At 39.5% G+C, this 27,315-nt stretch overlaps 1 protein-coding gene across 1 annotated transcript in view; it reads left to right on the forward strand.

The window, feature by feature from the left end:
* Positions 1-27,315, forward strand: part of LOC149832225 (phosphatidylinositol 3-kinase, root isoform-like) — a 143,801-nt gene that overhangs the window by 19,758 nt on the left and 96,728 nt on the right. Inside the window, exons 6-9 of the mRNA XM_090012388.1 lie at positions 15,223-15,401; positions 17,053-17,200; positions 17,911-18,006; positions 19,310-19,445. Of these exons, the coding sequence (XP_089868514.1) occupies positions 15,223-15,401; positions 17,053-17,200; positions 17,911-18,006; positions 19,310-19,445 (559 nt within the window). The remainder of the gene's footprint in view (positions 1-15,222; positions 15,402-17,052; positions 17,201-17,910; positions 18,007-19,309; positions 19,446-27,315) is intronic.

Below are 27,315 nucleotides of genomic sequence, written 5' to 3' on the forward strand. Positions count from 1 at the left end.
TTGATCTCAAGACTCGCTCGCTTTGTTCCAATATTTCCACTGCTTTTTCTTCTATTGTTAGGTCTTCCCTTATATCTACGTCCTCATACTGGATGACATGCGACGGATCTTGAAGATATTTTCTTAACATAGATACATGGAATACGTTATGTATCTGAGCATACTGAGGAGGTAGGGCTATACGATAGGCCGTTTCTCCAATCCGTTCCAAAATCTCAAAAGGTCCGACATATCTGGGACTCAATTTTCCTTTCTTACCAAAACGAAACACACTTTTGGTGGGTGATACCTTTACAAAGACTCGATCCCCCACATCAAAAGTGAGCTCCCTGCGCCTTTGATCTGCATAACTCTTTTGTCGACTCTGGGCTGTGAGCAGTCTATCTCTTATCATTTTGATCTGTTGGGTATAATGTTGTAACACGATTGGTGATTCTACCGACCGTTCACCAATTTCATCTCAATACACAGGTGATCTACATGGTCTTCCATACAGAGCTTCGAAAGGAGCCATGCCGATACTCGCATGGTAACTGTTATTGTAAGCATATTCGGCTAAAATAACATGCTTGTCCCACTCCCCCTTTCAATCCAGCATACATGCTCGCAGCATATCTTCTAGTGTCTGGATAGTCCTCTCTGATTGTCCGTCAGTCTGGGGATGAAAAGCAGTACTCAACTTCAGTTTTGTACCTAAGGCCTGTTGCAACTGACCCCAAAATCGCGAAGTAAATCGAGGATCTCGATCTGAGATAATAGAAACTGGTACTCCATGCAGTCGAACAACCTCTCTGATGTATAAGTCTGCTAAGCTCTCGAGGGATTGATTTATTCGTATGGGTAGAAAGTGAGCCGATTTGGTTAGTCGATCCACTATTACCCATATAGCGTCATGTTGTTTCCGTGTTTTGGGCAAGCCCACCACGAAGTCCATGGTGATTTCTTCCCATTTCCACTGTGGAATCTCCATTTGCTGCATCATTCCACCAGGTTTCTGATGTTTTACCTTGACTTGCTGACAAGTCAAACACTTCGAGACATAACTTGCGACCTCACGCTTCATTCCATTCCACCAATACCCACGTTGTAAATCTTTAAACATTTTCGTGCCTCCTGGGTGTATGGTGTATTTGGACCTATGTGCTTCCCCCAATAGTTCTTCCTTCAACTTGGGATCACTAGGGACCCAAAGTCGCTTTTTCATCCAAATACTGCCATCTTCCTTGAGTGAGAAATGTGACTTCTCTTGTTGGGCTAGTGACTTCAATTTCTCATATTGGGGATCCTCTTTCTGACCTTCAATAATCTTTGTAAGGATCTCCGGATGAGCAGATAAATTAGATAACTTGATACTCCCCACGACATCTGAAAACGGTTTCCAATCCATGAATTCCTCCACCAAATTCCACCCTTTTGTCAATAGACTGGACAAACTGCAACCAGCTTTGCGACTGAGAGAGTCAGCTATCACATTTGCCTTTCCTGGGTGATAGGAAATGGTAAAATTGTAATCCTTTATAAACTCCAACCATCGTCGTTGTCGCATGTTCAACTCTTTCTGGGAAAACAGGTACTTGAGACTTTTGTGATCAGTAAATACCTCGAATTGTTCCCCATACAGGTAATGTCGCCATATTTTCACCGCGAACACCACGGCTGCCAATTCGAGATCATGAGTTGGGTAGTTTCGTTCATGAGTCTTTAATTGGCGAGAGGCATAAGCTATTACCTTACCATTTTGCATTAAAACACATCCCAACCCAGTACCTGATGCGTCGGAGTAGACCACAAAACCCCCATGACCTGAAGGTAAAGCCAACACTGGTGCGGTGGTAAGCTTCTTCTTTAAGATTTGGAAACTCTCCTCACACTTATCCGTCCATTCGAACTTGATTCCTTTCCTCAGGAGCTTGGTCATGGGCATAGCAATCCGTGAAAAGTCCTGAATGAATCTTCTATAATAACCTGCTAATCCCAGAAAACTCCTGATATCACTGATATTCTTCGGTTGACCCCAATTTAATACAGCTTCAACCTTAGCCGGGTCTACAGCGACTCCGTCTCGCGATATGACATGACCCAAGAACATGACCTTCTCGAGCCAGAATTCGCACTTGGAGAATTTGGCGAACAACTGGTGTTCCTTGAGAGTCCCCAATACGATCCTCAAATGTTCACGATGTTGCTCTATGCTTTCTGAGTATATGAGTATATCATCAATAAAGACAATTACAAACGTATCCAAGTATGCTCTGAATACTCGATTCATCAAGTCCATGAATGTTGCAGGAGCATTTGTCAGTCTGAATGGCATAACTACGAACTCGTAGTGACCGTACCTTGTTCTAAAGGTTGTCTTAGGAATATCATCGTCCTTGATCCGAAGTTGGTGATAACCAGATCTAAGATCGATTTTTGAAAACACTTTAGCCTTTTGCAATTGGTCGAACAAGTCTTCAATACGAGGTAGGGGATACTTATTTTTGACGGTCGCTTGATTCAACATCCGATAGTCTATACACAGCCTCATAGAACCATCTTTCTTTTTCACAAAAAGAACTGGTGCTCTCCATGGTGATACACTCGGTCTAATGAAACCTTGCTCCATCAACTCCTGGAGTTGTTTCTTCAGCTCCTCCAACTCTACTGGGGCCATACGATAAGGCGCTTTCGAGATCGGTGCCGTCCCAGGCACCAACTCGATATGAAAATCCACCTCACGCTGTGGAGGTAGTCCAGGCAACTCATCCGGAAACACTTCCGGAAATTCACGAACCACTTCAAGTTCTTCTAATGGTGTGACTTTCGACTCGCAGGAGAATACATTTACTAGGAATGCTCGACACCCCTGTCGCATATACTTCTGAACCTTTAATATCGATACAATTCGGCCCTTCACTGTAGGTCTAGAGAGTCGAAACTCAACCTTTGGCAATCCTGGTCGGGACGAAACCACTTTCCCTTGTCGACAGAGAACGTTGGCATAATGTTCATATAACCAATCCATCCCCAAAATGACATCATATTCAGTCATATCGAGCAAGATTAGGTCAGCAGGTAAGTTCTGCCCTTCAAGTACAATTATGACATCAGGGATGTAGTTTACACATATCGAATTATATCCTATCGGATTGTACACATATAATTCATGTTTCAGAGATTCAGTATGTGCACCAAGTAATTTTGCAAATTCTACGGATATGAACGAATGTGTAGCACTACAGTCAAATAGAACAAGTGCAGCACAGCCATTGACAAATACAGTACCTTGTACCAGATTTCCTTTCTCCAACTCTTCCGCAGTGGTGGCATATACTCGTCCCGGCACCCTCTTCTGTGCATTTTGCTGTGGTGTTTGCTGCGGCTGAGATGGTTGATGTTGCTGTCCTCCCCCGGTATTACGTTTCTGCATATCCGCCATCTTCTTGTGGCACTGACGGGCATAATGACCCATCTTTCCACAGTAGAGACATGCTCCTGTGTCTCTAGGGCAAGGTTGTCCGTAGTGGGACCGGTTGCACTTCTGGCACACCCGATTTTGTCCTTGTTGCTGCGGAGGACGATTTCCACCATTGTACTTTTGCTTATTGTAAGGTGGCTGGTACTTCTTGCCACCGTGGTGCTGCGGCGGACCGGCTCCCCGTTTTCCCGGTGTGTCCTTTTGACTCTTCCTTGATCGCTCCCATTCTTCATTCAACATAGTAGCCACTTCAATGGCTTGTGCGAGAGTCGTCGGCAGATTTATCATCACTCGTGGTCGTAATCCGTCCTTGAGTCCGTGCACATACCTAGTTGCTCTGGCTTTATCATTCGCGAACAAATTTGGGCAATAACGCTCCAAGGTCCGAAATTTGGTAGTGTATTCCACCAAATTCATGTTTCCTTGAGTAAGCTCCAAGAACTCCTGATGCTTCTGATCACGAGCGTACTGGGGGAAATATGTCTCTAAAAATGTCTGCTTGAAATCTTCCCAAGGAATAGTATCCACTCCGGCAAAGTGGATGGTTCGGGTTGTGTCCCACCATTTCTGTGCATCTTTCGTCAAGCGGTAAGTGCCGAAGTCCGTTTGCATATCCTCGGGAACAGACAGAACCCGAAAAGCTCGTTCTGTCTCTGCAATCCAACTCTCGGCTAGTTCAGGATCAACCTTGCCTGAGAAGGTAGGCGGGTTTAACTTCAAGAATTTCTCATACGTGATTGTGCTCGTAATATGCCTTTCACTTATGGCTGCAGCTAACTCCGCCTGGTGGCGCATTTGGGTGTCCATGGTTTGAGCCAGATTACCAAGAGTTTCCATCACGAAACCCCTTTGGTCTTGCCATTCGTTCGCCGTGCTCGAACTAGCTTGGGATCGACGGTACATCTAATAACCATTTCAATACACACAGTTTTACTATCTTTGCATTATAGTGTTTCAAAAGTCATTACAGGTATATATTTATACTTGTATAGGAGAAACAATGTAATTATCATGGCTACTAAAATAAATAAAATATACTCACAGAGCGATCTCAGGATGTGGCATGACCGTGAACTTTGATTTATTGTTCCCAGGCTCTGACACCATAACTGTAACGCCCCGAAATTTTAACCCAGATTTTTTTGAGGATTTTTTTTTTTAAAAGCGGAACAACAAATGATGACAGGGTTAAGCATTTCAGAACGATACAGGAAAGTAAAAGCAAACCCCACCTTTTATTCTTATTTCAATAATCATAGAATCAAAACAGAGTTTATCACATCCTCAGTCTTAAAACAAAAATTTCAATCAAAAAGCAATTAGGATCGCCAGGGAACAAATAAATCCAGTCCTGGTCTGCGCCTCATCCCGTTCCGCTCATGGACTACTCTGTGCCTGAAAATAATAAAAATTATAGGAATTAGACTACCACGTCTAAGTAGGAAAACTGTAATTATTCTTGCAAGTAGATCATGTGTCAAGTGTGATGTGGGTGGCGTGTTTGAATTTCAGTCTAAACATAAACACATAAGGAATTCGATGCAATAGCAATCATAGACATATATCTGAATAGAAAGGTAGATTATGTAACAGTTATACTTAAGCACAAAAAGCATTTTTATGCAACTACAACAATTAAGCAATGTATTAAACAATTAAAGCAGAACTTACACTAACATGAATAACATCCATAATATGAATTCAATTAACCAATAAATACACAATTTAGGATGTCGTTTCATCATAAGCACCGAATATAAAGCATGATGAAAGAGTAAGCAATTGTCTCTTTAGTGACTCCAACACAGTGATACCTAGCTGTTCTAGTTAATGTTTATCTTTTCTTATCCCGCGGGTACACACGGGCCAAGGCAACCATCACAGAAGAGAATGTCCGGGGGTATATTATTCAGGCTTGTTTTATTAACCCGAACATTCTAACTGTGACTGAAATCCCAAGAGAGCGGCCAGTGACCGAGAGAAACTCCCAAAGGCCAAAACCAAAACAGGATGCATCCCTAACTTCTGCAGAAGAACATGGAACTACCACCTAGGACACAATTGGTAGTCCGGGTCCCCCGACTCTGAGGACTGGGACCAACGAGTCGCTTTACGCTCGAAACAAAACACATGTCCCCAGAGTTTTGTACCATCTACCCTCTCCAAGGTAAGCCTCAAACTGAGTGGGTTACTCTTTTTATTTAAATTTATTTTCCGAAGTACAGGGCTTTTCCCCGACTTCCTTCTACTACCACGGCAGTAGAATACTTATCCTTAGTTTAGTTACCAAGGTGAATAAACCATCCAATTCCCTTTTCCATATTGATTGCTTAAACCCACTCAAAGTGCTCCGGTGCCTTTAAACAAGTCAAGCACAAAAATTAAATTTAAGTTCCTTACTAGTGTTTTGATTATTATTCATAATGTTTCGGTGTCTTTAAACCATCAAGCACCAAGGCCCTCGGTGCCTTTAAACCAGTCGGGCGCACAACCTTTAATATTAAGTTTTTCATCAGTTTTATTGCCATAGCATACAAGCTAATAGTCTAGTAACCGTACAGGGTATTCAACCCATATTGCCCATTAGGCTGGGTTTCCCATATGACACTAGTTGTAGTTCATCCAAACCATTTTGTGTTATGTTCCAATATAATGGGTATAGTCCCTTTTAGACGATTGAGCATGGTGCATATACACAACAGCTAATGGAGTACTAGCTAATGGAGTACTGCTGAAACAACTCACCTAGCCTATCTAGGCCTATAACTTTTGAATCCAACATGTGCAAGAATTCAATTTTAACATTTTCCTCCAACAGGTACAAGGGGTTTTGGATTGATTAGGTCACAGTCCAACTATAGTAATTGGGCCTGTTGGTTATCACCATTCAGCATGCAAATTTTGCCATGAGCATAAAATTGGGGTAAAACAAACAATGTATATGTATCCATTACAAGTAGTTTTCTTCAAAATGATAAGCTGCTCAGTTAAGGCTACTTTTCATATGTTACAACCTATTGATCAACATATTGCAACCTAATATAAGTTAACCAAAGTTATGCATACAGGTCCTAGGCATGCCACACATCAACCTTTCATATAATGCTTAAATAAAGTTGCACCAAAACAATTCATGAAATCTTTAAAAATATGTACAGAACTAATTCATGAGTTTCCAAGCATTTTGCCTTCAAATATTAGATCTTGATGAAAAAAATACAATCCTTTAGTTGATAACCGAGTGTACGAAAAACCAAACCACACTTAATTCAATTACTCGAAACAATCCTGTATTTAAGTGTGTGAGTGATATGTGACCTGGTTACATACTAATCTACGTGTTTAAGAATCAGCATACTATTCTATATATTTATTCCACAGGTTATTTGCAAGATAGAACCCTTAATAGTGGTACAACAATATACTTAATAGTAACCTGTGAAACCGTACCTTAAACTTTATGGGTTTGGAAACATAACATGTTAGTATAAGGGATATTAAGAACCAGAATCATCTAAAAAAAACAAGCAGAGTCTAATATATGGAGTGAATGTGAAATAGCCATCAACAGCTAACCAGACTTGCTAACAGTAAGCGAAGTCACTTCCCTGTCAAATGGTATAAAACCGATTTGAGAACAGACTACCTATAACACTTTTTGTCACGTCAGCTTACAGTATCAACTTACCAAGTCCTAAATGTTAGCAGGCATACCACTCATCAATATCCGGATAGATTAACAGTTAACTAAACAAAACAAAAGATTTCAACACGTTCAATTTAACATGAAATCAAACTAAAAAAATTAACAGAAATTCATATACTCGACAACTACATAATCGTCATATTGGTTTGGGTCCCAGCAGTGTACCCAACCATGACCCATACTGCAGAAAATCGCAAGATACTCCAAAAAATAAAGAACAGGTACAGCTATTTAGAGGTTCGTGAATCCCTTAACAGGACTCAGCAAAAATCCCATTCGAAGTCCCCTCATTTTATTTCCCGAATCCCCCCCACACACACATGCTCGATCCCTAAAAACAGAAATCCGAAACCCCCAAATTAAAAATTTATGGTTTTCGGTTTGGGGTGACAGACAACCCCAACATTGGAGAATTTCCCCCCCTTGCAAGTCGACCCATTTGGGTTTTGGACAACCCACACCCCACCCAATCCATGATCGACCTGAAGAAAAAATTAGAGAGACCCTACCATTTTTCGGCGAAGGAGTTGCGGCAACCACGCAAGGAGGTCGGTTGCGTCTCTTGACAGGGCTTCACACAGCAGGCCCGAGCTCGGGGGTGATCCGAGGGTTGAGAGAGAGAAGAGAGTGAGTGAGAGAGAGAGAGAGAGAGAGAGAGAGAGAGAGAGAGAGAGAGAGAGAGAGAGAGAGAGAGAGGTTCGGGTCCCCCTTTGTAGGTGGGTGACCTTCCAAAAAGGAAGGAAGCCCGGCGGCTTCGGCTTCCTCCCCCCCTTCCCATTTCCAAATGTTAGGGTTCAAAAGAACCCTAACCAGCGACTTATCGGGGGGGTTTCCCCCTTTATTTTTATCGGGCAGCCCTTGTATCCTTTTTTTTACAGGGTGTGGGCCGGGTCCGGGTCCGAACCGCGACCCGCGACGGTGGACCCGGTAGCGATTTGGATCCGGGGAATAAAAAATGTGGATCTGAGTCGTGTGAACAATAGTGGATCCATGGGTTGGATCCACTTGGGTCCAATGATGGATTCGACCAGTTTATTTGCTATTACACCCATATTTTTTTTCTTTTTGGATTCGGGTAACGGATCCTAGGCCCAAATCATGTTAAAAAAATATGTATATACACAAATTTTCTAGGTAATTGTATAAAATTTGCGAATATTACAAAATGACCTCATCAGGGATTATTCGAGTTTATTTTAGGTAGTACTTTTGTCATTGTAAAATTTATGCTTATTGCTGCTTTTGTCTCTATGATCTCCATTAACTAATCATTCCTTGAACTCTTTTTCAATAATCAATCTTTCTTCAAACTTTTGGCCATTTAAAAAACTTGATGTTCAACAGAATGTGAGAAAGTTGAATAATAGTGATGCTTGATACATTTGAAATTTAATTTTGACCCCACCCTTCAAGTTAATTCCTTATGCTCCTTTCAGGTTTCAGAAATGCCAATTGCATCCTTTTGGCTTATGTCTGGGTTTTAGCTTTCAAATATTCCAGACTTACTTTCCACCAAATGACTTGAATGGAGACAAGGTGATCGAGGCTTGTGTTGGCCATTTTATTGTTTGAGGTTTGTTTTTTAAGTTTTTGATACTAGAAAGGTTGTAAGTAATTTGAAAAGGCAAAGCATGGTCAATGATCAACCCAAGTCAGACCTTTAGGCGTTATGGAAACAAAGTGAAAACCATAGCAGCGTTTTCTGGTACTCCCCAAATCTCAGGGAAATTTAAGGGAAAGATGAGGTTTAAATTTTAACTTCATGCATTCTCTTTTATTGTCTAGGATGAAATTTGAGTTCGCAATTATTTAGATGAGACTGCAATTCTAGCAATTTGACAGCCATTATCTTTCTACGGACATCATTGAATCGTCACTCTCATGTGGATATTTTGTGTTTAATGCAGACAACTTAACATTTTGGTTTGTTGTTTGCACAAAACATGCTTGGCACATTGATGCCAGAGAAGAGGGAAATAAAAATCGAAAACATATTATATTCTCAAAGAAGTAATAGTTTTCCTTGGTGAATCTTTTGGTGTTGACCACATGGTTTTCTTTGCATTATGGTACCAGATTAGTTTTTCTAAAAATAGTATGCGATGTTTGTTAAGACATATGTAATAATACATCTATATATATATAAATATAGATGTATTCACCATAATACCTAATAGGGGTATTATGGTCTTTTCACAAGTACCCAATAGGGGTACTTGTTTTATTTCTTTTATTTTCCTGTTTTTTATTTTTGTTTTTTTATTTTCTAAAATGTATTTTGGGATACCAAAAGGGGCCCTACAATGGAGTCGTTGGGGACCCAACGGTCACAATTGTGACCGTTGGGGGCTCCCAACGACTTTATTGGGATCCCCCTTTGGTCTCCCTTTTCTTATAAATAGGGGGAACCCCCCTTGTATTTTGTATTGCTTTAGAGAGCTTCTCTCCAATAAAAGAGATATTCTTTTTATGTGTGTAGCCTTGTTATAAGGCCCTTCGTATATCCCTTGGTGGATTTCCTCTCTTATGCTTGTTTCATTTGTCCGTGTTGGACATAGTGAATGCTTTGGCATTCTTGGATACTTTCGCATACTTCATTACATGGTATCAGAGCCATACGATCTTCTAAGGTAAAATCGTGTCTCTCTCTACTTCCTTTCTTTTTCACCTCTTCATTTTGTAGCAATGGAAGTCAAGATCGATCTATCATTCAAGCTCAATGGAAAATATTACATGATGTGGGCATCCGCAATGGAGAATAATCTCAAAGGCAAAAAGCTTTGGGGTTATGTAATGGAAACCGTTCCGGAACCCCAACTTAAGCTCACAAAGATGGAAGAAGATCAAGAGAAAGCACTTGAAGGTGATGCTCGTCTCAAGGCCATTGAAGATTATCATCACCAAATGGAAGATTGGGAGAGCAACCATGCAAAAATCCTAGCATGGTTTATGAATAATGTCGAACTTAAGGTATGTGCAAATATTGCAAAATTCCGCCGGGCAAATGAAGCTTGTTTTTTTATGAAGGATATGTATACCCAAAAAGATCTTGCAAGAGCTTATTTTTTACAAGAAAAAGTAAGAACCACAAAACAAGGCGACATGAGCATACAAGACTATTATAGTGCTCTAAATCCTTTGTGGGATGAATTGGCTCTTTTAGAGCCTAAATGGGTGGCTACGGAGGATGTGAAACTAAGACAAAAACAAATGGAACAAGATAGATTGTTTCAATTTTTATTTGGGCTTCGTCCCAAATTTGAACAAGTTAGATCCTCACTTCTTCATAGATCTACGTTTCCTCTTTTAGAAGAGGCTATTGCCGAGATTACTCAAGAAGAGACTAGGCATAACATGGGTAAAAGCATAGATGAAGTTCTTGCCGTATCTAAACCCGACAATCATGTTAAAACATACAAGCCACCTCATTTTGGTAAGCAAGAGAGTGGTGGAAGAAAAATGATTATATGTCATCATTGTTATGAGTCGGGACATATTAAACCCGTTTGCCCAAAGCTAAATGGGGCATTCAAGCCAAAGGTGGCTTCCATTGAGAAATCCTCCACCAAAGAAGATGATGGCAAGAGCAGGGATCTCAAAGATACTCTTGGTCAAATTTTCTTGGCTCTCCAACAAATTCTAAAGGCTACTTCTTCCACCTCCGGTGCTGCCATTGCCTCATCATCACCTCCCGGTACGTACTCTTGGATTTTAGATTCCAGAGCCTCTTTTCACATGACTCCTCATGAAAATGCATTAACCAACGTGCACACCAATTCAAAAATTTCTTGCGTCTATACGGCCGATGGAACTTTTCTCAAAATAAATGGTATTGGAACTCTTGATTCTAAAAATGTTCAAAATTTTCTTGTTCCAAAAGTTAGAATAGTTCCTAAATTAAATCTTAACCTCTTTTCCGTTTCTCAAATTGTCGACCATGGATGCGAAATATCTTTCTCATCCCAAGGGTGCTTTGTGCAGGATCTCCGGTCCGGGAAGCGGATTGGGCAAGGCCATAGGAAGGGAGATCTTTATTTTATGGATAACTTAGTGCTTCCAAATACCTCATTTTGTACTTATGTCCAAGACAAAAATATTGAAACTTGGCATAAAAGGCTTGGACACCCAAGTTACTCTAAAATGTATCTTTTTCCTTTTGGAAACAAGTTTTGTAAAGAAAAAGATATCAATTGCAAAGATTGCATTTTTGAAAAAATGAAGTCTATTTCTTTTCCTATTAGAACCTTTGTGACAACAAGACCTTTTGAATTGGTGAATTCCGATGTATGGGGACCATCTCCGGTTCTATCCAAAGGTGGTTATTCATATTATGTTACCTTTATTGATGATATTACTAGATATGTATGGATTTATTTTCTTAACCTTAAATCGGAAGTTTTTAACTTCTTCAAAGAATTTCATGCAAAAGTTCAAAATCAATTTCAAAGTCACATATCCATTCTTAGATCCGATTCGGGTGGAGAATACTTATCAAATGAGTTTCAATCATATTTAAAACAACATGGCATTTGTCATAAAAAATCTTGCCCAAGAACTCCTGAACAAAACGGCCTAGCGGAAAGAAAACATAGACATATTTTAGAAACCACTATATCATTACTCATTTCTAAAAATATTCCTAAAAGTTTTTGGGCCGAAGCCGTGTTAACCTCCACCTATTTAATCAATAGAATGCCATCTTCAAAATTGAACAATATCTCTCCTTATGAAAAACTTTTCAATATGACACCCGATTACAATCGTCTTCGTATTTTTGGATGTAAATGCTTTGTTCTTTTACATAAAAGAGATAAATTGTCACCTAAAGCAATAGAATGCATTTTTTTAGGATATGGTGAAAATCAAAAGGGCTATAGATGCTTTGACTATAAAAACAATAAGTTATTTGTCTCCAAAGATGTGTCCTTTTTAGAAGATGAAAATGGATTTGAAATATTGGAAAAACCAAATGAAATTGATTATATGTTTATCAATGATCTTTTAGAAGATTCAAATGATGACTCTTTGAGTCATCCAGAATTTTTAGAAAATACTCATAATAATGATTTTTCAGAAAATACTCAGAATTTTTAGAGATACGTAAGAAGGTAGGTGTTGCACCCATTGAAAATAAGTTGCGAGAGAATCGTTTACGGTGGTTTGGACATATTCGGCGAAGGCCTAATGATGCTCCAGTTAGAAGGTTGGAGAAATGGGAAAATATATTAGTTAAAAGAGGTCGGGGTAGGCCTAGGAAGACTTGGATGGAGATGATAGGATAGGATATGAATGCTTTGAACCTCACCGAGGACATGGCGTTGGATAGAAATGATTGGAGGAAAAGGATTCTTGTGGAAGACCCAAAATGAATTTCTTTTTGGTTCATATCGCTGACCCCAATTGTTTTGGGATGAAGGCGTAGTTGTTGTTGTTGTTGTACTCATAATAATGATTTTCATAATAATGATTTTCATGATAATGATGTATCACCAACTAATGGTGACAATCTCCAAGTATACACTCGGCGTGAGGAAGCACAACCTATTAGTGCTTTAGAAAAATTCTTGCGGCTTAATGAACCCCTAGAAGAAACCTCCCTTAGGCGATCTTATAGAGAATCAATTCCACCTAATAGGTTTGTCTCATATGAAACTCTCTCACCTAACTATAGAGCTTGTCTAATAGCCTTGCATTCTTACTATGAACCTTCCCATTATAATCAAGCAAAAAATATTCCTCATTGGGTTGAAGCAATGAAAGTTGAACTAGATGCTTTAAATAAGGCTAAAACTTGGGAAATAGTTCAACTTCCTCCAAATAAAAAAGCTATAGGATGTCGGTGGGTCTACAAAGTCAAAACGAAAAGTGATGGTTCCCTAAAACGTTATAAAGCTAGATTATTTGCTAAGGGATATTCACAAGAACATAACATCGATTATGAGGAGACTTTTGCCCCTGTGGCTCGCATGACAAGCGTTAGAACTCTAATTGCTGTAGCATCATCTAAGAAATGGCCTATATTTCAATTAGATGTTAAAAATGCCTTTCTTAATGGTCAGCTGAATGAAGAAGTATATATGGATCCTCCGTCGGGAATTAGTGTTAACCAAGGTCAAACTCTTCGATTATTAAAAGCTTTATATGGCCTTAAACAAGCCCCTACGGCTTGGTATGATAGATTTAGTGCTATCATGTTACAATTGGGATTTCGTTCATGTTATACTGACACTACTCTTTTTGTTAAACGTGCAGGTAATAGTATCATCATCCTTCTGCTTTATGTTGATGATATGATCATCACTGGCAATGATGAAAGTGGTATTCTTAATGTTAAAAATATGTTAAAACATAATTTTGATATGTCTGATCTGGGTTTTCTCAGGTACTTTCTTGGTATAGAAGTAGCATACTCTCCTCGAGGGTATATATTGTCACAGATGAAGCTTGCTGCAGACATATGTTCCAAATCTGGGATTTCAGATGACAAAAAGGTGGAGACTCCCAAGGTTATCAATGCTAAACTACGACTGGAGGATGGAGTTCTGCTGGATGATCCTACGCTCTACAGGCAACTCATTGGCTCCCTCACCTATCTGACTATCACCAGGCCTGATATTGCTCATGCTGTGCATTCTGCAAGCCAATTTCAGCATGCCCCTACATCTGTGCATATGAGTGCTGTGCTTCGGATCATTCGATACATCAAAAATACTTGACTAAAGGGCTATTCCTATCCTCACTCTCTTCCTTAGATTTACTGGCTTATACTGATGCTGACTGGGGAGGAAACCCAAATGATCGAGTCTCAACTATTGGCTTTTGTGTTTTCTTAGGAGATTCACTAATTGCTTGGAGGTGCAAGAAACAACAGAAAGTCTCATTGTCTTCTACTGAAGCAGAATACAGGGCTATGACAACTACTACAATGGAGCTTGTGTGGCTTTGAAGTCTTCTTCAAGATATGGGAGTCGAAATTACCGGTGCTTCGAAGCTTTGTTGCGACAACAAAAGTGCAATCTATATTGCCAGCAACCACACCTTTCATGAGAGGACTAAACATATTGAAATGGACTGTCACTATGTACGTGATGAATATCTTCGTGGGACAGTTACACTGTCATATGTCACTTCAGAATATCAACTTGCAGATTTCTTTACCAAAGCCCTGCCTGCTCCTCGCTTCTTGTTCCTTCTTGGCAAACTTTTGGTCATCTCCCCGTAAAGTTTGAGGGGGGGTGTTAAGACATATGTAATAATACATCTATATATATAAATATAGATGTATTCACCATAATACCCGATAGGGGTATTATGGTCTTTTCACAAGTACCCAATAGGGGTACTTTTTTTATTTCTTTTATTTTCCTGTTTTTTATTTTTGTTTTTTTATTTTCTAAAATGTATTTTGGGATACCAAAAGGGGCCCCACAATGGAGTCGTTGGGCCCCCCAACGGTCACAATTGTGACCGTTGGGGGCTCCCAACGACTCTATTGGGAGCCCCCTTTGGTCTCCCTTTTCTTATAAATAGGGGGAACCCCCCTTGTATTTTGTATTGCTTTAGAGAGCTTCTCTCCAATAAAAGAGATATTCTTTTTATGTGTGTAGCCTTGTTATAAGGCCCTTCGTATATCCCTTGGTGGATTTCCTCTCTTATGCTTGTTTCATTTGTCCATGTTGGACATAGTGAATGCTTTGGCATTCTTGGATACTTCCGCATACTTCATTACAATGCTGTGCAACATTTCTGTGTCCAGGTTTCATTTTGTATTTCCAGTGGCTCAGATTCCTTTCTTGATTGGCTTAGAGATGTGTCTTTTTCTTGAGTATTTTTCTCCCCATTCACCTGTAACTTAAACAAGGTAGGTGAAGGCTTTCAGTGTTATTGCTCAAGCATGCAACATGTTTCTCTTTAACATTAAATCTCAATTTATTTTCTCTTTCCTTCTTTTCTCATTTAGTTTGAGCTTGTAATGTCGAGTATTCACATTGTTTGACTGGGGAGATGTTTTTTTCTGCTACTGAGTGCTGCTAAGTTCCATATTTCAATTATGTAGGAAACAGGAGCAAATCTTTTTTCTCCATCACCCTTTTCATCAACAAATGAACTTGTTATAGTGTGGGATCCTGAAGTTGGAAGGATAAATCCTTCTGAGCACAAGCAACTAAAGTTAGCAAGAAGCTTGACTCGTGGCATTATTGACAAGGATCTCAAACCGAGTTCTAATGAAAGAAGGTAAGAATGATTTTTTGTTGTCTTCATATTGGTCTTGAAGCATATGATGGTTTCTTTTATTGACTGTGCTTATCAATTTTTGGCAGTCTCAGTGTCTTGTTAAGTATTTATTCTGATGAATATTTTCTAATATAAATGTTTTAGCAGCACAAATTACTTGATATTAATTTTCTGCAAGTCAAATTGTATTTTCCTTGACTATCGTAGGAAAGATCTTATCATTGATTTTGAATTACTTGCATAGATAATCATGACATTTGTGAGCTGATTGGAGTCTTGTGTAGTCTCTGTTCATACCATCAACTGGATGGATTGGGTGCTTCTTTTTATACCTTTTTGAGATGGGCACTAGCTTGCAATTTGTAAGTTTTGAAACTCATTTTCTCGTGAAATTCTCTTTTGACTTTTTTTACTTCCATGATTAAACAGTTATGGATAGCTTTTCCTGTCAAGGTCCCTTATTGAAACAGTAGTCTAGTTACTTCATTACCAAGTGTTGCATGGAAATGTAGGGGGATGCAAGAAGTGAAGCGACTTTTGCCAGTAACCAAACAGGGTGTTTGATTAATTCAGACACTTCATATTCTGGAATTCCTTTTGGGCAGGTTTGGAAGGCTTTTAAGGCTGAAAAAACTCTACTTCCATGCTACTGGATCAAAGGGAGATGGGTGCCCTTTCTTGGAGATTTCTTCTGCACGGTTCAGCTCAAGCTTCTGCCAGTGTGGTTTTGAAAGAGTTATCTCAGGCTTAATGAAGCTTAGACTTCTGTTTCCTTTAAGTATTACTGTTTGTTTCAGAGGTGCAGAAGACCTAGATCAAAATAAGTGTTTCTTTCTCTTAAAATAATGAGAGTGGTGACTGGTCAACGTTGTTAATGTCAATATGCAATGAGGTGCCTGGATGCATGCTTGAGTTAGATATGAGTCTCAGTTGCCTTCTGATGACATGGTCAATGGTCATTAGAGGAAAAAGGCTAATCTCAAGCTTTTTGGGATTTACTTGTATGTCAATGAAAATTAGCATTGGTTTGGAGATGGTGAGAATGACAGTCATAGTTGCACCTTTTTCCTCCATTGAGGAAGAGGTGTTTCCCTGGTCAAGCAGAAGGAGAATTAGGACTGGTCAATGCTGTTAACAGGAATTGGTCATGAGGTCTCTATGGTTCATGTTGAAAACATTCACAAGGTAGGGAGATATTCCATGCAATACTTTGTGATCTGGAAAATTTGCTGTTTAATATCTAGCATCAACTTGAAGGGTAACTTTGTAAATTATGATTTTCTTGTTGACTTTGCAAAGGATGATTTTCTCTTGCAGAATTATATATTGCAAAGTTATTTGTTGATTTTCTCTCTCCATGCTTACGAGACACATCTATGTGCATGATGCATCTTTGTCTGAGCGTATATGAATGCAGAAATTTTCTAACTATTAATTGATTTAGGTCTATACAAAGAATATTCAAGTATCCTCCAACACGAACCCTTAGTGGAGATGAAGGATGATTTTCTCATGCAGAATTATATATTGCAAAGTTATTCATTTGTTGATTTTCTCTCTCCACGCATACGAGATACAACTATGTGAATGATGCATCTTTGTCTGAGCGTAAATGCATGCAGAAATTTTCTAACTCTGTTAATTGATTTAGGTCGATACAAAGAATACTCAAGTATCCTCCAACACGAACCCTTAGTGGAGATGAAAGACAATTACTTTGGAAGTTTCGTTTTTCCTTGAAGTCAGAGAAAAAAGCCCTCACTAAGTTTCTACGATGTGTTGAGTGGAGTGATGTTCAGGTCAGGATATGTATACCTCCATTGATGAATTGTAGGATTTAGTTTTCTCCATTCTTAATGTATGGTGCCACATATTTGGTCTGCTTTCACTATTTTGAATTGATTTTCCTTGTGACTTTTGGTTTTTGGATGAAACTTATGTCTTGCATATGCAATTTTGTTTGGGGAACCGTGCTGTAAATGGATTCAAGTGAAATAGAGTTTAAAATTTTTAAGATCAGCATATCTAGCAAATTCTCTGTGCCCTATGTCACATAGGTGCGGGTGCGGATGCTGGTGAGGATACAGATGCGGCGATGCGACACTTTAAAAAAAATTTGGTGCGGGGAGGGTATATATTTATATATAATTTTTAGCAATTTTAAGTTAACACTATGTATATGTGTGTGCATTTATGTATTTATATATATAATATAGATAAACTGGACTTGGTTAGGGTTAACTGAATCTACTTTTGGACAAAAATGAATCTCAGTGTGGTTGACTTCACCTGACACAAAGGAAGCTGTGTCCAAGTGTCACACTCGCACGGGTATGGGTGTTGTGCCCTGTTAGAAGAGTCTCTGTTACATAGTCTGTGCTTATGTCACATCAGTGTGGGGGAAGAGGGTGCAAATCGGCAATGTCCAAAAACTTAGGGTGGTCCTGTCCTGTTATTTGTCTTTGCAGGCCTTGCTTCTCTAACCACTTGACATGTACTTAAATTACAGGAAGCAAAACAGGCTGTGGAGTTGATGGGAAGGTGGGAACCAATTGACACAGCTGATGCTTTGGAGCTTTTATCATCTGTATTTGAGAGTGAAGAAGTAAGTTGAGATATTCTCCTGAAACTCGGTTCCCTGGTTTGTCCTCTCTCTCTAAGTAAACTATGTAGTTGATGCCTTTGAGAATGATGAACGAGTGAACCTGGAATGTGCCGATATAATAAAAATGATAGGTCTTTCAAAAAACTGTCCGAAAAAATTTGTGATTGATTCTGTTATTGGTATCCACTTGGGTTTAAAATTCATAAACAGGAAAGTAGGGGTGGGCAATGGGTCCGGGGCCAAAAACCTGATTTGGGCTGGCCCATTGGGAAACCCCTGGCCCATGGCCTGCCCGTTATGCTTGTGTATATGTATAATCATAATATATATTTTATTATATATATTATTTATATATGTAATATATATATATATTATTTATATATGTACATACAAATTCTCTCTCTCTCTCTCTCTCTCACACACACACACACACACACACACAGATATATATTCAGGCCCGGGCTGAATTTAAAGGCCCAGGCTATGGCTGGCTGGTCCGAGGCGGCCCATTGCCCACCTCTACAGGAAAGTGTTCCGCATTCAACATTAAACCACACAATCACTTTTGTGAAGCTGGAGCGTATTCTCTTTTAAAAAGTAGACCCAACTCAGGGAGGGGCTTCCCTTTGCTTTCTTGTTCCCATAAAAGGATGTCTAGTGTTAGATACAGGGACAAATGAGTGGGTAAGAGTTACGGCCTTAGGGATGCTCTGTTGCCATGTTACTCATTTTTGTTTGAGGGACTTTTTTGCTTACTTGTCCAACAAAAGAAAAAAATCATCTTATATTGTTCTGCAAAAAAAATTATGAGATAGAGCAATATTGAGGTAGATATTTTAGTGATCATAATGTGATTTATTTAAAATATCATGATTAAACACTTTTAATATCATCTTTAAGACTGATGGACTGAGTGTGCTGCAGACATGCAACCAAGGATGCTCATGATAAACACCTTTAATATCATTTTAAGAAAATCTTGTGATAATATTGTTATAATAAAAAATATAGTAATACTTATGATGGAATGAGTACACAGTACAAAGTAGTGAATCTCGTTTTAGTATGCTCGAGTCTTGATAGCTGACAATTAGCACAATATGGAGCGTTCTACCTATCATGTACCTTGACCTCATGCATGTTCGTTACTGTACCAAAGTAGCACATCTTTTCTATAAGAGGTTTGATATATCTTTTTTTCTTTGTTCTTCTCAAAATGAACAAAACACATGTACATATAAAATTGAGTGTGATAGATTTAATTTTTGTCTTGGTTTGACGATATTTGAATCTTTTTCAACAGGTTCGTGCTTATGCAGTAAGCATTCTTGAAAGAGCTGATGATGAGGAACTTCAATGTTACTTGCTTCAACTTGTGCAGGCGCTTCGGTTTGAACGATCAGATAAATCTTGCCTATCAATTTTCCTTGTGCAACGATGTGGGTGACAAGTATCTGTTTCTGCAAAAACTTCAGTTACCATGTTCTTTCATTTTCATGTGGTTTTTGTACATTTATTCTATCAGTTTGTGTTTGTGTGCAACATGTTGGAAGTTTCTTCCATACCGATAGTACCTGTATGCAATCAATGTTTCAGCTGGCAAAGTAGTTGTAGACCTGATTTTGCTAGTGCTTGAATTATATGGATAGCCTTATATAATAAAACCATCATAGTTTAAAATAGTTTGTGACATGCTGGGTTGAGATTGGTTCCATTTTTGTTGTTCTTAAAACCATGGGCATCTTCAAAGACCCTTCCCGGATTACACCACTGAAGAAGAGGTCCAAGCCTACGAACCAAAGGAAAACTGGTTCTCAGGAAAGACCATAGAGCAAAGACCGTCTGACAACACGATGGTTTGTATTCCATGAGCCCTCATCTGTATTACCTGTTTTCGTCCATTTCATGTGGTACCCCGTGTCGTCCAGCTGTGGGACGACACACCTGGTGCTGTCCAGCTAGGGGACGGCGACTGCACACCCTGGTGCTGTCCCGCCCGTTTCGTGCATGTGGATTGTAGTAGAAAAAAACTCAGAGAATACTCAGAAACGAGAGAGACAGAGAAAGAAAGAACTTAGAAAACTGCATTAGGTCTAATCTCCTTTAGTTTAAATAGAGATTAGCCAAGAGAGCAAATTTACATTAGAGTCCCTCATTATTTATAAAATACCAAAAACAACTTTAAGAATAAATAAACTTTACTTTAGAGTGGTCGACTTATCTTAACACTCCCCCTCAAGTTGGCGCATAGATATCAATTATGCTCAGCTTGCCACAACATTTTGAGAAACTGGGCCTGGCAAGAGGCTTTGTAAAAATATCTGCAACTTGATCCTCAGATATTACATGCTTAGTAGAAATATGTCCAGCTTGAACCTTATCTCTTATATAGTGACAGTCAACTTCAATATGTTTTGTCCTCTCATGAAATACCGGATTATTGGCTATATATGTAGCTGCCTTGTTATTACACATCATCACCATAGGTGATGAAACCTTCACTTGAAGATCGGTCAACACAGTTCGAACCCACATTAATTCAGCTGCCATTTGGGCCATAGCCCTATATTTTGATTCGACACTCGACCTAGCAACCACAGTTTGCTTCTTACTTCTCTAAGAAATTAGGTTACCTCCTACAAATACACAGAATCCTGTGGTAGATTTCTTATCCTCTACAGACCCAGCATAATCAGCATCAGAGTAAGCAACTACTTCCAGGGTACCCCCTTTCTTGAATAATAACCCTTTTCTAGGAGAAGATTTTAAGTACCTGAGTATCATCATTGTAGCATTCCAGTGTACCTCAGTCGGTTTGTCTATGAATTGGCTAACCTTGCTTACAGCCAGAGCAATATCAGGTCTAGTCACTGTCACATATCATAACTTCCCTACCAGTGAGCGATAGCTCCTGATATCAACAGGTTTTGACCCCTCATCCAATAAAATGAACTTTGTGATCCATGAGAATATTTGCTGGTTTAGCTCCCAACATTCCTGTCTCTTTTAATAAATCAAGAACATACTTCCGTTGAGACAAAACTACACCCTCACTGCTCCTCGCCACTTCAATGCCCAGAAAGTATCTAAGGGAACCAAGGTCTTTTGTAACAAAATGTTTTTGAAGATGATCCTTTGTAATTGTAATATCTTTCATGTTATCTCCTGTAAGGATGATGTCATCCACATATACCATCATAACAACTATGTCGGAGTTAGTTTTCTTAATAAATAATGTGTGGTTTGACGCTGACCTATTAAAACCAAACTTTGACATCACCTCCAACAACTTTTGAAACCATGCACGAGGACTTTGCTTTAGACCATATATCGCCTTTCTTAGTCTGCACACCTTCTGACACTCCCCCTCAACCACAAACGCAGGAGATTGTTGCATGTAGACTATCTCAGACAGATCCCCATATAGGAATGCATTTTTCACATCTAGTTGACACAAACTCCAACCACGATGAATGACTACGGAGAGAACGAGACGAATGGTACCCATCCGTGCTACGGGAGAAAATGTCTCAAAGAAATCAACACCATATGTCTGAGTATAACCTTTTGCTACTAACCGGTCCTTGTATCTTTCAATTGAACCATCTGAGTTGTACTTAATGGTATATACCCATTTGCATCTAACAATGTCCGCATCCAATGGAGGATCAACAAGATCTCATGTCTCTTGAGACAGTAAAACATCCATTTCATCTTGCATAGCCTGCTTCCACCTGCTATCGAGTATTGTCTTTTGATAATTCATAGGAATAGTTTCGGCAGATAAAGCTGAAATAAATGCTTTCATCTGATTACCAATTCTAGCATGTGACACAAACTGAGACATAGGATATAAGGTACATTGTCGTGTCCCCTTTCGTAGAGCGATAGGCCTGTTATCATTAACAGAAATGTCATTGCTATCAGGAGCACTTACCTCAAGAGAAGACGAAGATGGAGGCACTAGAAGAGGTGGAGTTCTACGCACATACACCAATAAAGGATTGTGAAACCGTGAGGTAGAATGAGTTGGAGGAGGTGTTAGGGGCACCGATTCCAAAGAAAAAGGAGGAACAGGAAGAGGAAAGGAGTCATCTTGATTAGCTTGCATCCTAGCACCAGTACTGGAATAATATGGAATAGACTCCAAGAAAGATACATCCGCACTGACATACTCCCGACGAGAAATCGGATCATAATATCGATACCCCCTTTGATTTTTGGGATAGCCTATAAACATACACTTAGTGGCTAATTTATCACGGTCAGGTCCGAGTCTGTGCACAAAACAAACGCACCCAAATACCTTGGGCAAAAGAGAGAAGTGTAAGAAGGAAACCTTGTTATCGACAGTGAGAGAGGGGGAAGAGAGAGAGAGAGAGAGAGATTTCAGAGAAAAAGGGGTTCAGTCTATCGTGACTGCCCTCTCATTCTATTAATAATAAAAGTGTAAAATATTAGGGTACGAAAATACTCTTTGACAAAGTATTAACTACACATTATACATGGACTGGGTCTGGACCCGATTCATTACTTAAATGGATCGGGTCAGACATACATAATGAATATGACGATGACTTCTTTTCAGCCTCCCTCAAGTTGTGCATGGTGTTGGACCATGAACAACTTGTTCTTCAGAAACCAAAATCTATCCTTTGTCAACCCTTTAGTGAGGATATCAGCAACTTGTTCTTCAGTTGGCACATACATAGGCTCAATCTCTTTGTCTTCAACCTTTTTCCTAATAAAATGTTGATCTATTTCAATGTGCTTTGCTCGACTATGGTGAATGGGATTGAATGACATGTTGATGGCACTTTGATTGTCACACAACAACAGTGACCGAGCAATCGGTTCTCCCATTTCTGTCAGGAGATGTCTTATCCATGTACCCTCGGCCGTGGCAGTGGCCATCGATCTGTATTCAGCCTCAGTGCTTGATCTAGCAACTGCCTTTTGTTTTCTACTGCTCCAGGATACCAAGTTTGGCCCAATGAAGCTACAATAACCGGATACTGATCGTCGTTCGTCTGGATCACCCGCCCAATCAGCATCAGCATAAGTGACAATCTCATGGCCCCCGCCTGGATCTAATTCTTCTTTGCTTTTGTATACCAACCCATCACCCACTGTACCCTTTAGGTAGCGAAGTATACGTTTGACTGCCTCCATATGTGAAACACGAGGTTCATGCATAAACTGGGATACCTGATTAACCGAATATACTATGTCGGGTTTAGTAAAAGTCAGGTATTGCAACATGCCAACTAAACTGCGATACTTAGTGGGATCTCCATATATATCCCCTTCTTGTGAACTCAATTTCTGATGAATGACACTTGGAGTTGTTAACGGCTTACAATCTGTCATACCTGCTCTGCCGAGAATGTCCAACGTATATTTGTGTTGGGTAAGGGTAAGTGTATCATTTTTGTTATCAACTTCTACCCCAAGAAAATATCGCAGCTCTCCCAAATCTTTCATTTTAAATCTCTGATTTAATAACTTTTTCACCTGCTCAATGTGACTTTTACAATTCCCTGTGATGATGATGTCATCTACATATATCAACAGAAGAGTAGTAACTCCTTGTTCATTGTGAATAAATAATGAGTGATCCAGAAGAGACCGAGAGAAGCCATGCCGTTGTATTTCTAGAGAAAAACTGTCGAACCAGGAACGAGAAGCTTGTTTCAGACCATAGAGTGCTTTCTTTAATTTGCATACATATTTTTTGGCGTCTCGTTCTGCATATCCAGTGAGTTGTTCCATGTAGACCTCTTCTTTTAAATCCCCGTGCAGAAAAGCATTTTTAACATCCAGCTGGCTCAATGCCCATCCATGTTTAATGGCTAGACTCAACACAATGCGAATGGTCCCCATCTTAACTACAGGACTAAAAGTTTCATCAATGTCTTGACCTTCCTCTTGTGTGAATCCCTTGGCTACAAGTCGAGCCTTGTACCTTTCGATGCTCCCATCTGGTTTATATTTTATCTTGTACACCCATTTTGACCCAACAACATTTCTGTTCAGTGGTCTAGGCACAATCTCCCATGTCCCACATTCATGTAAGGCCTCCATTTCTTCATTCATTGCTTCTACCCATCTTCTAGATCTCGCAGCTTGATAGAACATGAGAGGTGTAAATTTTCTTTCAGTTCCTGTATTGAGAAAGAGAAGAGAAATAGAGAGGGAGAGAAAAGGGAGAGATCGACTTCGGCTGTCACGATTTCTGTCATGAAATCGTGACCTAAACTTAGCTATTTAAGTTACATTAAGGTATGGGTCCGGGTCTGGTGTATCCAGACCCGATAAATGAAAAACAAAAATTACATTACATGTTACATGGATTGGGTACATGGATCGGGTCAGATCCTATGCACCTTTTTCACCCCCCCTCAAGTTGATCATGGTTTTGGACCATGAACAACTTGTTTTTAAGCATCCAAAAGCGATCCTTGGTTAACCCTTTTGTAAATATGTCTGCAACCTGTCTTTCAGTACTGACAAACTCAGGTTCAATCTCTTTTTCTTCAACCTTCTGTCTCACAAAGTGTTGGTAGATCTCAATGTGTTTGGCACGACTGTGATGTACTGGATTGAATGACATATTGATAGCACTTTGATTGTCACAGAGCAAGGCAGTGTGGGAGATCTTTTCTCTTACTTCAGTTAGAAGCTGCCTGATCCATGTGACTTCGGCAGTGGCAGCAGCCATGGATCTATATTCAGCCTCAGTGCTTGATCTAGCGATAGCTTTTTGTTTTCTACTGCTCCAAGAGACTAAATTTCTTCCAATGAAGGCACAATATCCTGATGTAGATCTTCTTTCGTCGGGATCTCCTGCCCAGTCTGCATCACAATATACAACAATTTCGTGCTCGTTTTGGCCATGGGACTGTGGTAAATATATCAATCCATCCCCAATAGTCCCTTTCAGATATCTAAGGATCCTCTTGACCGCTTCCATATGTCCAGTACGTGGCGCATGCATAAATTGAGACACTTGATTGACTGAATAAACAATATCAGGTCTAGTGAATGTGAGGTATTGTAACATTCCTATTATGCTGCGATACCTGGTGGGGTCATCACACAGATCTCCATCATGAGCGCTAAGTTTTTGATGAAGTACACTCGGAGTTCCTAGAGGTTTGCAGTCTTTCATGCCTGTCTTGCTGAGAACATCTACGGTGTACTTGTGTTGAGTGAGTGTCAATCCATGAGCCTGGTTGTCAACTTCTACACCAAGGAAATAACATAGAACTCCAAGGTCTTTCATTTTGAACCTTTGACCTAATAAGTCTTTTATTTCTTGAATGTGGTCCGCAGAGTTTCCTGTGATGATAATATCATCGACATAAATTAATAATAGAGTGGTCACAGACTGGCTTTTAAAGATAAATAATGAGTGGTCCAGCATGGAACGCGAAAATCCATGTTTCTGAATTTCAGATGAGAAGCTATCAAACCAAGAGCGAGATGCTTGCTTCAGGCCGTAGATGGCTCTTTTTAACCTGCATACATGGGTTTTACAATTTTGTTCTTGATATCCAGGGGGTTGTTCCATGTATACCTCCTCCTTCAAATCCCCATGTAAGAATGCATTTTTTACATCAAGCTGACTCAACTTCCATCCATGTTCAACAGCCAGGGAAATGATAATTCGAATCGTTCCCATTCTTACAATAGGACTAAAAGTCTCATCATAGTCTTGCCCTGCTTCTTGAGTGAATCCTTTTGCTACAAGCCTTGCTTTATATCGTTCAATAGTTCCATTTGGCTTGTACTTGATTTTGTAGACCCATTTGCATCCAACAACATTTTTGTCAGGTGGTCTGGGAACAACTTCCCATGTTCCACATTCATGCAAGGCTTGCATTTCATCATTCATGGCTTCTACCCATTTCATAGAAGTTGCTGCCTGATAATACATGATGGGCTCTTCATCCTTATTGATGGCAGTTAAAAACAATTGAAAGTCCAAGAAGAAGTTGTTATAACTAACCCACCTGTCAATAGGATGCCGTATGCGGTTTGATTTTCTGACTGCGAGGGTATGAGAAGGAGTAGGATTGGCGGCTGAGACCTGATCTAAAAGGCTTGATGTTGTCGGTCTCTGTCTGGAATAGACAATGCCTTTGTATCTACCTGGTACTTCCTCTGCATTCTGTGACCCCGACGTCCCAGTGTTCTAAAAAACCTCTTCTTCTTGTCGCACGCAATCTGAGGAACATGTTTCATTGGAGCCAGCAAAAAGTTCTGAGCTTAGCCAAGGATGGTAAATTTCAGTTGGCATACTCGTTGTGTTAGCTCCGTGATCAAAATTTTGTTCATCAAAGACAACATTTCTTGAGGTTCTGATACGTTTGTTGGTGGGATCATAACACCTATACCCTTTGTAGTCATCTGCATATCCTACAAATCTGCACTTTTGGGCTTTGTCTTGAAACTTGTTTCTCAGGGACTGATCGATATGCACATAGCAAACACATCCAAAAACACGCAGATCATAATAACTAGGATAAGTTCCAAAAAGACAGTGATAAGGAGACTTATTTTCCAGAATAACCATAGGAAGTCTGTTTATCACATGCACGACAGAATGGAAGGCTTCTGTCCATAAGTTGATGGGAAGATTGCTGTCATGAAGCATACTCATGGCACTTTCAACGATATGCCTATGTTTTTGTTCAGCAATTCCATTTTGTTGAGGGGTATGAGGACATGACACCCTTCTTCCTATTCCACTACTTTGAAGAAAAGAGATAAAATCACGGGATGAGAATTCCCCACCTCCATCACATTGGAAAAATTGAATGGACTCAGAAAATTGATTTTTGACAAGTGAAAGAAAATTTTGAAACAAAGAGAAGACTTCCGACTTATTTTTTATGAAATATATCCAAGTGTATCGAGTATAGCTATCAACAAAGATTAGATAGTATTTGTTCACAGATCCAGAAACAACTGGGGCTGGTCCCCATACATCAGAACAGATGATCTCAAAAGGTTTTGAAGCTCTCTTATTAATGGAATGAAAAGGCAATACATGACTCTTGCAGGAAAGACAACTGGAACATTTGTGACTGTTCTCATCCCTATTTAGACTTTCTTTTGGAATGAGATTATTAGATACAAGTTTCTCAATGAAATGACCCCCACAATGTCCTAATCGACTATGCCATAAGAATGGCTTATTACATTCAGAAATACTAAAAACATTAGCAGAAGAAGATGAACACGACTCTAATGAAGGCTCTGAATTCAGGTGGACAGGGCGGACAGCATGGCAAGAAGCTTCTT

This window comes from Nuphar pumila, chromosome 7, assembly GCF_984573655.1.
Source record: "Nuphar pumila chromosome 7, dmNupPumi1.hap1.1, whole genome shotgun sequence".
NCBI lineage: Eukaryota > Viridiplantae > Streptophyta > Magnoliopsida > Nymphaeales > Nymphaeaceae > Nuphar > Nuphar pumila.